The sequence below is a fragment of the Pithys albifrons genome, chromosome 5 (assembly GCF_047495875.1).
Source record: "Pithys albifrons albifrons isolate INPA30051 chromosome 5, PitAlb_v1, whole genome shotgun sequence".
NCBI classification, from domain to species: domain Eukaryota; kingdom Metazoa; phylum Chordata; class Aves; order Passeriformes; family Thamnophilidae; genus Pithys; species Pithys albifrons.
Genome location: NC_092462.1, coordinates 51,941,856 through 51,955,448, shown reverse-complemented (window position 1 = coordinate 51,955,448; position 13,593 = coordinate 51,941,856). Strand labels below are relative to the sequence as shown.

The window sequence follows — 13,593 nt, the reverse complement described above, 5'->3', positions numbered from 1 at the left end:
CCTTGAAATCTTTTTTAATTACTCTGGTACTCCTTTTATTAATGTCATCACTTCCAACCTGGACAACCAACAGTGGGTAATAGTCTGAGGGTTGGATAAGCTTAGGAAGTCTTTTGGTAATATCCCTCACCCTGGCCCCGGGAAGGCAGCAAACTTCCCTGTGGGACGGGTTGTGTGAAGTCCTTTCTCTCCACAGTATGTTGTTTACTTACAGGCTCTGGAGCCTGAGTCTTTGATAGCCATTTCCTTTTGTTCCCAGATGGGTTTAGAGTTGCAGAATCATCTATAAGAAGAAAGTAAACCTGTCTTCATTTGCATCTACAGCTAAAGCAAGCCAAGATTTGGGGAAGTAGCATTTTCATTTATTGACAGCCCTGACTGCTGCCAGTACAGAGAAGTCTAAATAAGTATTCCTTTAATGTTCCACTTTTCCTTCCTCCATAATGCCACCTGCATGTGTGTGCCCATAAGAATAAGCATCACTTTTGATCTTCAGTAAGAGTCCTCTTTTACAGTTTCATCTTGATAGAACCAGTCCTCACCCCTGGTGCCACGGTTTTGCTGGCTTTCCAAGCACTAAAATAAATGCTCATCTTTCATCCAGCTCTCAGTCATAGAAAAAAAAATCCTTAAGAAACAGGAAATGGTAATATAGCGGAATACAACAGTATTCCCACTGGGGTCAGCCCGGGCAGCCTGAGAGCTCTACAGCCTGGGAGATGTCTCCACAAAGCCAAGTTCACTATGAGTATCCCTTACTTTGGTGTGCTCAAAGGGGCTGTGAGCTGTATGGGAGGCTGCCAAAGGACTTAGGAGGGAAGCTATAAAATGATCAGGTATCTCTACATTCCCTTAGGGCTGGAAAGACACCCTCTCTCTTACTATATTCTAAATAAAACTGCACAAACTCAAAACAAAACAAGCAACAATACTCTTCCCCACCTAAACAAGGAAAACAACTGCTTGTTGATTTTTCTAGCTTGTCAGGTTACATATCTGCACTTTCTATGATCCCAAAGCTTTGCCCTTCAGCACAGAGCAACAGGAGGGTGAGTACAAAAGTAGTTCTTTTCAAGCAGACTTGATGCTGGAAAACATGCTCACTGGTGGCTCTCCTCCTTCTACCTCGCTCCTTTACCACGTGCACCCAGCAGATCTACCTGTGCCTTTTTGGGAGACTGTGCTCATCTGTATGGAGGGCTTCTAGCAAAAGCAGTTTCCCAGCTTGAAAGTAAACTGCATGATGTGGAGTTTGACAGCTGATTGCCACTGCAAGCTGACTTCTCCTGTGACATGGCATGTGGAGAGGAGCTTTTGAGTCCATTCTAGCAAGAAGGGTTGTGTTCTTCCTGCAAATTGTGTTTGCTTCCTGAGCATCTACTTCTGATGAGTTTTTGCTGGTCTTGTACTCTTGAACTCTGTGTGTGGCTGGATGAAGTTTTCATACTGAAAGGAAGATTTTTTTTTTGTAGCAGCTTCTAAAGCCTCTGTATGGCCTAGACCAGATCTGAAAATCACAAAAACGTGAAAAAATCCTGTCAGAACAAATTACATAAAGGAGGTGTATGCACATTAGTTAAGAATGAGACCTATGTGTCTGTCATGCACTTTGATAGAATTCAATGTGAAAAAGAGGATCTTAGTTCAAACTGTTGAACTGGCCAAAGCCCTTGGAACAAGCAGTGGGAAAAATACTGAGTGGGAGAAGGGAAGAGCAGAAAACACACCTGAAGTGTTTTCCGAAGCACTTTGTCTCTAGCTGGGTATCAATTTTTACATTCAATAACTAAGTGTTTAAAGTGGCCTGTCCTCTTGCTGACTGCTGGCAGAAATGGAAGAACACAAAAGGCTCCCAAACCACCTCCTTTCCTACTCTTTGGCTTATTGAGAAATATCTGCTGGAAGGCACTTCCTTTTTTCTTCCCTTTTTTACCGTCTGGTTTTTAAGAGAGCAGACTTGAATATTGTCCAAAAGAAAAGCTTTTTTTTAATGTCTAGAAAGTATAATGAGTTGGTGTCAGTCTGATTTCATTGGCTACTTTTTTTCTCTTGTGCTTGTATTTGAATTCTTAATTGTTTTGTTTCATTAATGAAACCTCAAAGGGCAAATGAACAGATATGGAAGTCACTTTTGTTTAAAGGTGGTTCTGTAAAACCACTGAATGGCTTTTCAGCCTTTCTTGGTGGGGTTTTTCTGAACCCATATGTTTGAGAGTGAGGTGACTAGCATTCTGTGTCTGCAACTCGTCCTGTCCTTTGTAAATGTGGATACTCATCATCAAGTTCTTGCTTATGTGAAGTGCTCTGCATGTTTTGATGGCAATCCTTACTGCTTTGGAGTAGGGGAATGTGGTTACATGGAAAATGCTAGAACAAAGTATTTGAGCCATCAGCCTGTCACCTTATGAGTGTGACAGGTTAGTTGTGCCAAATTCGTTGTCTGATTTAAGTGTATGTGCTCAGTCTGGTGTTTGGTTTTGGGTTTTTTTTGTTTGACTTCGAAAGCACAAGGCTGTTGTCAGGTGTGAACTCTAGGCTGGTATGTACACTGGAATTAAGTTAGACTTTGAGTAGACCTTACATCGTTGGTACGTACACAGTGGCTTAGGAGTTTGCATCTGCTTGATGAAGTTCTTTAGCATCAGTAGGGCATTGCAAATAAGTGGTGTAAGTAACATAATCTTATTTTGATGTACCAGGTTTTCTTTGCCTAATTTTCCACGTGATGGAACAAATCTGTTTTTGACCAGCATGGATATGTAGACCTTTTCAAGATGGTTAAGAACTGTGGTGAAGAACCAAGTGGAATGACAAGTGAGAAAACTTAAATTTATTTCTAATTAATTTTTCTGTTATGTTATTTCTTTACCTGACATAAGCCAGCTTTTTTAGATAGAAATCATCTAAAAGCTGAAATCAAGTAGATATTCTTACTCTTCGAAGACTTACACTTGAGCTCAACTTGACATGTTGGGTACTTAGTTAAAGTGTTACCTGTACTTAATCTACTAAAACCAATTAAGTGTATTGCTCGGTGTTAAAACTTTGCTTAAAGTGAGCAAAATGCAGATTTTAATTTGTGTTCTGATGATTCTTTTGTCAGGAGGAAGAATCCACTTCTGCTGATGTTTGATTTGTATGTTGAGAAGTATGGTTTCGTGACAGAAGAGTGTGTTATAACAGCAGATCTTTATTAAATGTGCCATCAGTGGTAGTTTTGGAAAGATGAGAAGGGACCCACTGCAAAGCAACTCAGTAAAGCTGAAAATGTAAGTCCTGTGCCATTGCTGTTTTATTTGTGTTACCCGCAGAGACTTTTTTCAGTCTTCAGCATGTCACTATATACATTCATGTGTGTTTTTTTTAAAAGCTGGAAGATTAATGTGGACATTACATGAAAAATACTTTATATGATTTAAAATTAAAATATGGTTCAAAAACCCCAAAAGCAAATAAAAATTATAAGAAAAGCCACCACCACCAAAGAACCAAACCCAAACTAACATCTTTTATATGTATGGAGTTAACTTCCTGAAATTGTTCAGAGAAATGTAAAAATATATACAGATCAGGCAACTTTGTTCATATTGCTTGAATCTAACATTGTATCATGGTTGGAGACTTTCTCTGTCCTTAAAAAAAGAATAGAAATAAGTTTGATAATTTATTTGTCATTTTAACTTGATCTAAGTTAAACCAGAAGTGTCTCATGCTGCTGCTTAATGCTTTTAGTAAATTTTCAGTAGTGGTTAGAATACTTTGCTGCTCTGTTTGCTTAAAAAATAAGTTCTTGTAATGACTTTGAAAAATTTTATTGGCTGCTGATTGTTTGTAGTGCAGTCTCTTTGATTTAAAGAGCTTTGTGAATACTTTGGTATCAACTATCTAACTCACTTAAAAGTAGTTCAGTGTATTTCTTTCTTTATTCTGTATGTTCTGTCTCTTGAATACCACTGGTTTCCAACAGGCCTTGCAGTCAGTCCACTCTAATTGACAATTTTTACACACCCTGAAAAGGGGCAAGCTACCACTCATGGTTTCTAAGGTGACATCCCAGTGTAAAAGATGTACAACGTGTGTCAGCCCTTCAGCAGATCTTTATTCAGCGGCTACACACACATTTTTGTATTACGCTGAAAGTGAAGCAAGCCTGAGACTTATATTATTTTTTTAGAAATTTTACAACAGTCAGATGGTACCTGATACTGTTTTATAGTAGATTTTGTCTGATTTTGTAAAGATGCAGCTATTTAACAACATATGGGAGTTATTAGAAAGCCAGGGAGAATTTTGAGCTTTTACTATGGAAACAAAGGCTTTTCAGCTGGACAAATTTACTGTACCAAACATGACTCATGCCATTTAGTTTAATTTTTATTTTTAAATTTTTTTTCTAAGCCCTAGGTGAATTCTTTGCACAAGTTTGCTGACATAATTGTGCAGGTTAATAATGGGGTTGAGTATGACAAGTCTGTGTTAACAGTTATTTCCTAAAATAAATGAGAACTTGGATATTTTAACAATAATGGATTTTGTTTTGGAGGATCTTGGGGATTGTTTTTTGCCCCTTACAGTTTTGTTTTGATGGTTTAAATGTTTTCCATTCTTTAGATTGTGTGCGATAAGAGTACACTTTGAATTTTTCTGAGGCCACCTTACAATTAAGCTCCCCTTGGGATTTATAAATACATTCTTAGATCTAGTTTATTAAATGATTAGTTTCCTTTTCACTGAAAGGGAAAGTTGAGTGTTTTTAGTAACGTGCTTGTTTATGGTATTTGAATTACCTTGGGAGGGAATCCTTAAGGTCAGGAGATGTGTGTGATGGACTATGTGTGAGGAAGTGCTTATGGATTTTGCCTTGTTTTGTTTTTAAAGGTGAAATTGAGATTTTCACAGCAATACTGTTTTTCTTCCATGCTGAAATGAAACTGCTGTTTGCTCTAATTGGATGTCAAATGGTAGTATCCAGAACTGACTAGTGAACCTCTGAGTATATTGTAGCCTCTCACTAATTGACTAGAATTCCCTTTCGGTATGTTCCACACAGCCCTGTTCTTCTTAATCTTTACGTTATTGCAACTCCATTTTCATCTTTGGATAAAACAACCTTTTCATCCACAGCAAACTGCAGCCTGATTCATACTATGTTATCCAGGACCAATGAATGTAGCTGGCCAGGAAGTCAGGCTATTGGGGTATTCAAAATTATTTCCTCTTTCTTGGTAACTGTCAGAAAGAAACATGAATATATAAAAGGCAAGGCCCTAGATAGAATCCCTTTGTATAGTTCAGGGCATGCTCTTAAAAGCCAGCGAAAATTGCACCTTCCAGTTGACCATGCTAGTGTTATCTCTTAAGAAATACAGTAAAGTCTGCTTTATTAGTGTGCAGGCATCCATGTTAAGGAAACTTTCCAGTCTGACCAGTCACAGGGCTCTGGCAGTCACATTCTCAACACCAGAGACTTTACGTGCTGGGACTGAAGCCCCATCACAGTGGGTGGCTCTGGTGAGCTGACGGGTCCCCACTTGGCTCCCCACACACCCCACTGCACACAGCCAGACCAGGTTTACTTAGCCATCTGGCCCCAGGTTTCCCATAGCAGAGTCCAAGACATCCCTTCCCCAGGAAAATGTATTCCTGGTGCAGTATCACAGCAACAACTCTCCTCTGAGAGAGCCCCAACCCAGGAACCCCTGGGTTTTATACCCTCACAGTCTCCTCTGAGTGCCAGTCCCACTCTTCTTTCTCAGTCTTTTCCTCCTGTGCCCCTCACTCACTGCTCAGTGTCCATCCACCTGGTCTTCGTCTCTGTTATATGAAAAGTCAGCAGTTACTGCTTCCTGCTCTCTCTCAATTGTCCATTCACCTGTCTTCATGTCCTTCGTTACCCCAAAGGCTGGGCTCCCACCCAGAGCCCAGTCTGCATTTCAAACTGCAGCTTGCAGGCTGAGCCACCAGAACAAGAAGTATTCCTCAGTGTCTATTCCATATATTTTCCATGTGCTTGGTAGTACTGACAGAAGATAGTGCCCGCCCAGGAATTTGTCCATATTGTGAGAAACAAAGGAGATTCTGTCAAAATACCTGTCTGAGACACTGGCCATGGTAAATACCCTATTTAAATTATATACCGGGCAGTGCTGATCTATCTTTTTGATAGGTTGAACCATTTCTACAATTTTACTAACACCTTAGATGGAGAGATGGGATGAAGTGTGGATCTGTGCATCGCCTTGGCATACTTGGATGTCCTGAGAGTCTCTAAGGTTTTGACCTGTGTGTGAGTTCTGAGGTGACTGATGTCTTTTTGTCTTCTGCCATCTTTCTCTTCTGTTATTAGTTGTGATAGACAGTTTAGGCCTTAATAATACTGAAGCAATGCATTGCAAATTTGCTGGTTTAGATTAATGCAGACTGAAATGTGTGGGTTTGTTAGATCATTATTAGAGTAAAGCGTCCTAATATATAGTGGGATACGCAGCCTAGTGCAGGAAATACATTGGGGAGGGAATATCCTGCAAGAAAGTAAGGCAGTCAGTTGTTTAAAGTCCTAATTGCAGAGCATGTTTTTCAGCAGCAGGTCCTTACAGGATAGATCATTTTAAGAGAGCTGAATTAAAACATTGATGACACTTGGAGTGTTCTGCTTAAAGTCTGTTGCTGCACAGTAATGTCAAGGTACATGAATAACTTTTTCCCTTTCAGGATCTTTTCTTTGTCACTGAATCTATTTCAGTGAGGAAGTGTCACATTTCTTAGCATTAACATTTGTGAAGTTAGGTCAACCTTTTTTTACTGGCTAGAGGATGAATCAATTGGAAATGGAAGTTTAAGACAGGACTTGCTGTAATTTGTTTTGGTTGTTGAATAATTTTTGTGGTGGTAAAGAATGGTGCAAGACTGACTAACCAGAGTATGAACCAAAAAAGTTTGATTGAAAAAAATAGCTGCAATTGTCCCAGCTCAGTCTGAATAACCAGCATTTTTCACTGTGGTTTCTCCTTTATTTTTGGAAGTCTGCTTCTTCCTTTTCCTGTGCATTGCTTTCCTTGTGCATTTCAGACTTCTTGACCTCTTCATTGTTTCAGACATCCGTCTCATTTGTCTGTCTAAGGTCCATACACGTGTGGTAGAAACTCCTGCAGTCCTAGAGTTGTCTGTTTTGCTTTCATAAATTTCTGTGACTTGGGAATGTAACAGCCTACTTTCTCCTAAATGTTGCTACTCTTGGTTGCTGGAAGATAGAGAATAATGGAGAAGTGCTGTCCGAATCTGGCACTAATCTGGCATTGTCATTTGTGTGCCAGTGATCCAGGGCAGGAAGGGCTGAGCGAACATGGAAGTGTTGCCATTTATTTATCTGCACCTGTTGAATTGATCATCAGTGGCAAAACAGTTGTTACAAATAGGTATTTTATGGCCTACTCAGTAACTGTTATCAATAAATAGTGACTCTTTGCTGTAACTAAACTTCAGATTGTGAGCCTTACTGAGATTTGCGAGTCATCTGAATAGTTATTCATGAAAAATATAGTTTATTCAGGCATTGCTGGAACACAGCAGATCTTTGTTATTTGATATAAAAAAAAAGGGACACTATGACCTACTCTGTGCTTGTATTTCAGTTAATAATCACTTTCTTTTTCTATACAAGATTAAGGCAGTAATTGCAGTCATTATAGATGCCATAATGTTTTAACTGGATATATTCAAAGGCTTCATGGCAGAAGTGTGGAGGGTGGACAGAAGCCTCTTTTGGCTTTATGGTTTATAAATAATGAAATTTTAACAATGAAAAAAGCCTCCGTACAGGCTAAGGCACTTCTGGATGTCATCTGGTTCAACCCAGCAGCTCAAGCAGGAGAGCTTAAAGCAGCTTGCCTGAGCCCTGAAGCAGCCTGGGTCAGGCAGGCCTGGGGTGGTCAGGTGTTGAGTATCTGGGTGGAGACTCCAGAACCTCTCTGGGCAACCTGTGACAGTGTTTGAACATTGAAGGACCCTGCTGTTTACTCCTGAAAGATCATGGGTGGAGGGAAGTCATGGATGATTTCTGGAAGATTTGGAGATGTCCGTTAGGTTTTCCAGCACTTTTGTAAGAGGAGCAAAATTTCTGAACGTTAACAGAGTATAACTGTTTTTTATAAAGTTAACTGGTCATCATCAGTAGCAGGGCAGTATTTGTGAACTGACTGCCTTGCATTGCAAGCTTTAGTCTTTGGGATTTCTTTTAAAGCAGCATTTTGTTTGATCTCTCTTCCAGACGTAAATTCAGTATCTAATTATTTGGAAAACAAGGCTACTCTTTAGCTGTCAGCCATTTGAAAAGAAGAAAGGCAGACTTCTAGAAAATGCTTTCCCGTATGCTGATGTATTTTTTTATCTTTTAGCTATCTAAATAGGAGACATGGAAATGTGACTGTGTATTTTACTGAAATGTCTCTGTTCTCTTTTTATTCCAGGTCTGCTATTTCTGTTACGTCTGTCCCAGTTATGAGAGCTTTATTTGTGATTTTTGAGCTTGGTGCTGTCAGCTTCATGTGAACAAACCAAAACGAAAAGCACACTGTGTTTTAGAAAACAAAATGCCACGGAGAAGGAAAAGTGGTGGGAGTCCTTCTCAGAAGAATGGCAATTCTGCCAGAGCTGCTGTTGCTGTATCCCAGGGAGACCCAGGTCACTTAGTGTCACAAGCAGTGCATTATGTCAATAAGGAAGAGCTTTTCAACAGCATGTCAGAGATGTTTTCAGTCCTAGATCCTAGTGTGGTTTATATGGTTCTGTCTGAATGTGATTTTAAAGGTAAATAATGTACAATTGCCATACAGTTTTGTTTCATGTGCAGACAGCTCTTAGCCAGGGTGACTCCAGGAAGGTTGGTGTGGGTGTTGCAAGCATATTTGTGAGTTTACCTTTTAATAAGTAGGTGAGTCATAATATTTTGAAATTTTACAACCATGCAGGATTCTCCATGTTTGAGGATGTTTCTGTGAGGCTGGTAAATGGAGCAGTGTGCTCCATAAATAGAGGTACAGTTTAGAGTGGATTGTTCTGTGACACAGAGCAGGCAGGAGTGGAGTTGTGAGGAGAATCTGTTTTTTCCAGTTAGTTTCTGTGCCATATCTGCAGGATGCCTAAACTGTTTCTGCAGGAGGGATTTTTATGTTCTAGATCACAATTTTTTAATGGTATATGGTCCTGGCAGCATTTGCTTTTTCTTAAATACTTGAATTGAGGTTTTGTTTTATTTCACATTGTCATCTTATTATCTCCACTAATGAATTGTTTTTACAGGATAAATTCTGTTTGTCATGTTTAATTTTCTGCAGCCTTGCTTGAACTGTGTTTTATTCTCTGGATTCTGCTAAGATACATACCCACCTCTCCTGGCAGACTATTTTCATGTTATGCCCAGTCCCTTCCATTCTTTTGTGGTTTTAAAATTCTTCTATGTGCCACTTCATTTGCTTATAATAAAAGTACTGGATGAGATGCTGGATAGCAACACCTGAAGAGTTATTTGTCAGGTGAATAAGTCATATATGGAGACTTCAGGGGGCTTAGACTTTTTGCTATCCTGTCTTTCAGGAAAACAAACTTAGCTTTGGGGCTCAGAAGATACTTATGCCAGATGTTCAGTTTGTTCATGTTGTTCACTAACAACCTATGGTCTTAGTGGCTTACCCCAGATTTAATGCAGATACTGGATTTTTCAGGACATTTTAAACTGGACAATAATGAACATATTTCATATACATATTTCACATTTATCTCTTTCATCCTCAGTTTTCAGTTATTTTTACACTGTTTCACCTGTATGAGATTGGTTAGAAATAAGTATCCATTTAAACATCTGGTTCTGGTATTATTTCCAGTTAAACTTAGTAATTTTTATGCTTATTAGGTTTTATTTTTCCATGTGTCTGTATTAAGTTCTGCCATTAGTTCTAGTGATCAAGGGAGTTGCAGAAGTTGTGCTTAAAGATGAATTGGTGAACAGTCTTTTGGCTGTTTCTTTAGTTGCGATAAATGCTTCTTCAAGTAAAAAAATTTCATGCACATTAAGCTTGGCTTTGTTCAAGTGACCATGGTTTATTTTCTTTATCTTATTCAACAGTAGAAAATGCTATGGATCATCTCCTAGAGCTGTCCACCCACGCCAAAGGAGTAGGATCTTCAAAAACCTTGGGTTTTGATTCAGCAGCAGCATCGTTAGCTCTTGCTAATCAGCAAAGATCTGTTGCCAAGGAAAGAATGGGGAACAGTACTGGGGAACAAAGTAATTCTGGAGAAGCAATAGAAAAGGTCCTGTCATCTGATGCACAGCTGTCTGAAGAACTGGATTCCTTAATAGAAAACGCCTTTCAGAGTTACAGCTTGAGTGATGAATTGCCTAATTCTGCAAATGACCAAATAGTACATAAGCACCCTGTGGAACAAGATGGCTTTATTGAATTTCCTGAGTGGGAAAAATCTGGTTCGGGTTGCAGTGTCCTACTTTTTCCACAGCAAGCAGAGACAAATAATGAGGTTTTAGAAAACTTCTGCTGTTGTCAGTCACCAGTGAGGCAGCTGAGCACCCAGACAGGCTCAGTGGCTGCATCAGACACTTTTGCACAAATACTGGAAGATTCTGATTTGTCAGAAATACATGTGCAACATGATGTAGCTTCAGAAGTGTATAAACAATCAAATGGAGAAATATCATGTGAAAATTCTGGTCAGACACAAGGTACTGTTTTGGATCAAAGTAGTGTGACTCCTGTGTCTGGCGAGTCCTCCCAAAGACCTCTGGAAACTGGAGTAGCTGTCACTGGAGATCCTAATTCACAGTGCCTGGAACAGCATGAAGAGGTGGCGACTGCCTTTAACAGCTGCCAGAGCATTTCTCTTCCAGAGGCGTATGGCCCTCTTGTAAGATCCAGTTTGGAAACACAAAACCCTGGAGATTTTCAGCAAATTCAGCAGGGTTGTAACTTAACTTTTTCTACACCATCAAGTCAGACTCAACAACACTGGAATCTCATGGCTCCTGTGTTTTATCCATCCAGTGGAAGTCACAGCTTTGTAATTCCTGTGGTTGCCAGTCCAGGGCAGTGGAGACCTGGTTCAGACTATAGGACTTTGGAAAAAGGACTTTTTCTTTCCTCCCCAGTGGTTTCAAATGCCTGGGATAGCAACCCTTCTCTGAAGGTATGGGAAAATCAAGATAGAAACTCAAAATTGAGCCTCTCGCAAGCCCAGCAGCCACGTGTTTGTCACATGATGAGAAAAAAGATGCATCTTATAGGTCAAGTACTTGTTCTTCTCAGAGGTGTTCCAGGATCAGGAAAATCGTATTTGGCAAGGTAGAACATTTATATTGTGAGCTTCTAAAAAAATTCCATAATTCTATACAGGATTTAGCACAGGCAGAGGCAGTTTTCTGACATTTGTAAATAGTTAGGTTATACCCTGATTGTCTGCTCCCCAGTACACACAGTGTGATGAAGAATAATAATTGCTGAGAGCCAAGTTGCTCACAGGTGCTTGACCTCTTGTGGAAATTGAAACAGGAAGGGTGAGCTTTAACTTCCATCACTGCAAGAAGGAGTTTGTCAGCTGAGTACCATTGCCATAGTGTTAGGTCTGCTGTGTTCTTTCAGGCCCTCTTTATTTCTGGTGTTTCCTTTGAATAATATCAATGGAAATATTCCAGCTCTTTACAGGCAGAAGTTCCCCTTTCCCTCTGGGAATTTTTTTGTATAAGTAGTATTGTGAAGCTTCTTGGGGTGAATTTTTTATTTCTTTTCTTACTCTCCAAAAGCTTAGACTCCTTTGGCTGGCACTTGAAACATTTGGTGCAGTGAAGAATGTGTTCTTGTCAGTGTGAAAGTATGTCACTACATAGAGATGGAAAAATACCTCACCTCTTTGTTTGAAATGAGACTTGTAGGGGACCTTTGTGAGGTCTCTCCTATAGATAATCCTGAGCCTTTGGAAAAAGGAGGGAAATTATTACATATCATTATTTCCCTGGAGGGTGATTTTTTTTTTCTCCTCTTACCTTTGCTGTTTCCATTCCAAATAATTTTGTGTTTGTGCAAGAGACTAAAAAAATTGTGTATGGTAGCAGGTATTAGGGCTTGGCAGGAGAAGGAGAAAAGGCTATCTACTTCTTGATCTTTCACAGGAATTTACTTGAGGATAACCCAGGTGGAATCATTCTCAGTACTGATGATTACTTTTATAAACACGGACAATACCATTATGATCCCGATTGCTTAGGGGAAGCACATGACTGGAACAGGAAACGAGGTGAGAAATAAATAAGGGGTTAGCTTGCTCATTTATGGTTCAGTACTTGTGTGCTGTTTATAAAACCTGCCTGTCTGGTAATGCCTGTGTCACAGGACAAACATTCCATCACAGAAGTATTGTTTAATGTGTGAAAAATAATATGAGCACAAACTCAGAAGTCATCTGTTCATTATGTGTCTTGCAATTGAAAATGCCAGTGTTTTTGTCACATGATAATTTTGTCCTCAGGTTTGATCATGATACATAGTTTTGGTTGTGTCCCATTTCTGGAGTGGTTACCTGTACCATCTCCCAGAAATACTTCTTCTGAGGTGGTCCATTATAATCTACAATAAGTAATGAGGATGTAGATACAAATAACATAGATATTTTCCTGGTCTTCATTATCTTTTTTCTCTTGAGCACAAAATTAGTGGGAAATCTAAAATTACAAGAGCAAGACAGAATATTTTTTTCCTGTCCATAATCGGCTTATTTTTTTGACAGTGCCTTATGCTAAACTCATAGAACAACTCTTTTTAAGCTTTTACTTGCTAAATTTGAACCATGATCACTTTTCTCCTGTCAAATTTCTACCAGTGAAGAAGTGGGTTGATGAGAAATGTGTGATGTAACAAGTAGTATGACTGTTCAGATGCATTGTAACATAGCTACAGAAACATGGTGCTGTGTCTCAAAGTTAATGATTCTAAACATTCCATTATGGTGTATTTAAATTACAATAATTATTTTGATTTTTCATATTTTATACAGTTCACAGAGTGGACTAATCTTAAGACTGTTATAAAGCCAAGAATTTTGTATGCAACAAAGAAGTCCACTTTAAGGTGATCATGTAGTTTTTTTAGTTTAATTTACTGATTAATTAGTAATCTTGGTGCATTTTGCATCTGCATTTTCATTCCTTGATGATCATACACACTTTAATTCAAAAGAATAATGCCATATCAGTAGCTTTATGTGTGAGGGGGGATGTCTGAAATAGAGGGCCTTGGAACTGATTAAGCTGTAGCAAGAGTTTTTCACACAGTACTTAATCATTATGGATTATCTACTTTAAAACAAATTTAGAGAATTGGTAAAAATGTTACATGTTCACAGTATTATAATGAAATTAACTCTATCACATTCTTTTGTACCTATTTGTTTTTCAGCCAGAGAAGCATTTGAAATGGGAATCTCTCCTATAATAATAGACAACACAAATATACAAGCGTGGGAGATGAAGCCTTATGTTATCTTGGTTAGTAGTACAATTTGACCAATGTGAAAAGAGATTGTTGACCAGCA

The 13,593-nt window shown here is 39.0% G+C and overlaps 1 protein-coding gene across 3 annotated transcripts in view; it reads left to right on the top strand.

Annotated features, from left to right (window-relative positions):
- Positions 1-13,593, top strand: part of N4BP2 (NEDD4 binding protein 2) — a 43,820-nt gene that overhangs the window by 6,865 nt on the left and 23,362 nt on the right. For 2 of the 3 annotated variants that reach the window (XM_071556594.1, XM_071556593.1), the window contains exons 2-7: positions 2,700-2,814; positions 3,104-3,269; positions 8,466-8,805; positions 10,121-11,351; positions 12,176-12,300; positions 13,458-13,546. In XM_071556594.1, coding sequence (XP_071412695.1) covers positions 8,589-8,805; positions 10,121-11,351; positions 12,176-12,300; positions 13,458-13,546 — 1,662 coding nt within the window. In that variant the 5' untranslated portion in view covers positions 2,700-2,814; positions 3,104-3,269; positions 8,466-8,588. The remainder of the gene's footprint in view (positions 1-2,699; positions 2,815-3,103; positions 3,270-8,465; positions 8,806-10,120; positions 11,352-12,175; positions 12,301-13,457; positions 13,547-13,593) is intronic. The other variant, XM_071556595.1, reaches the window with a different exon arrangement.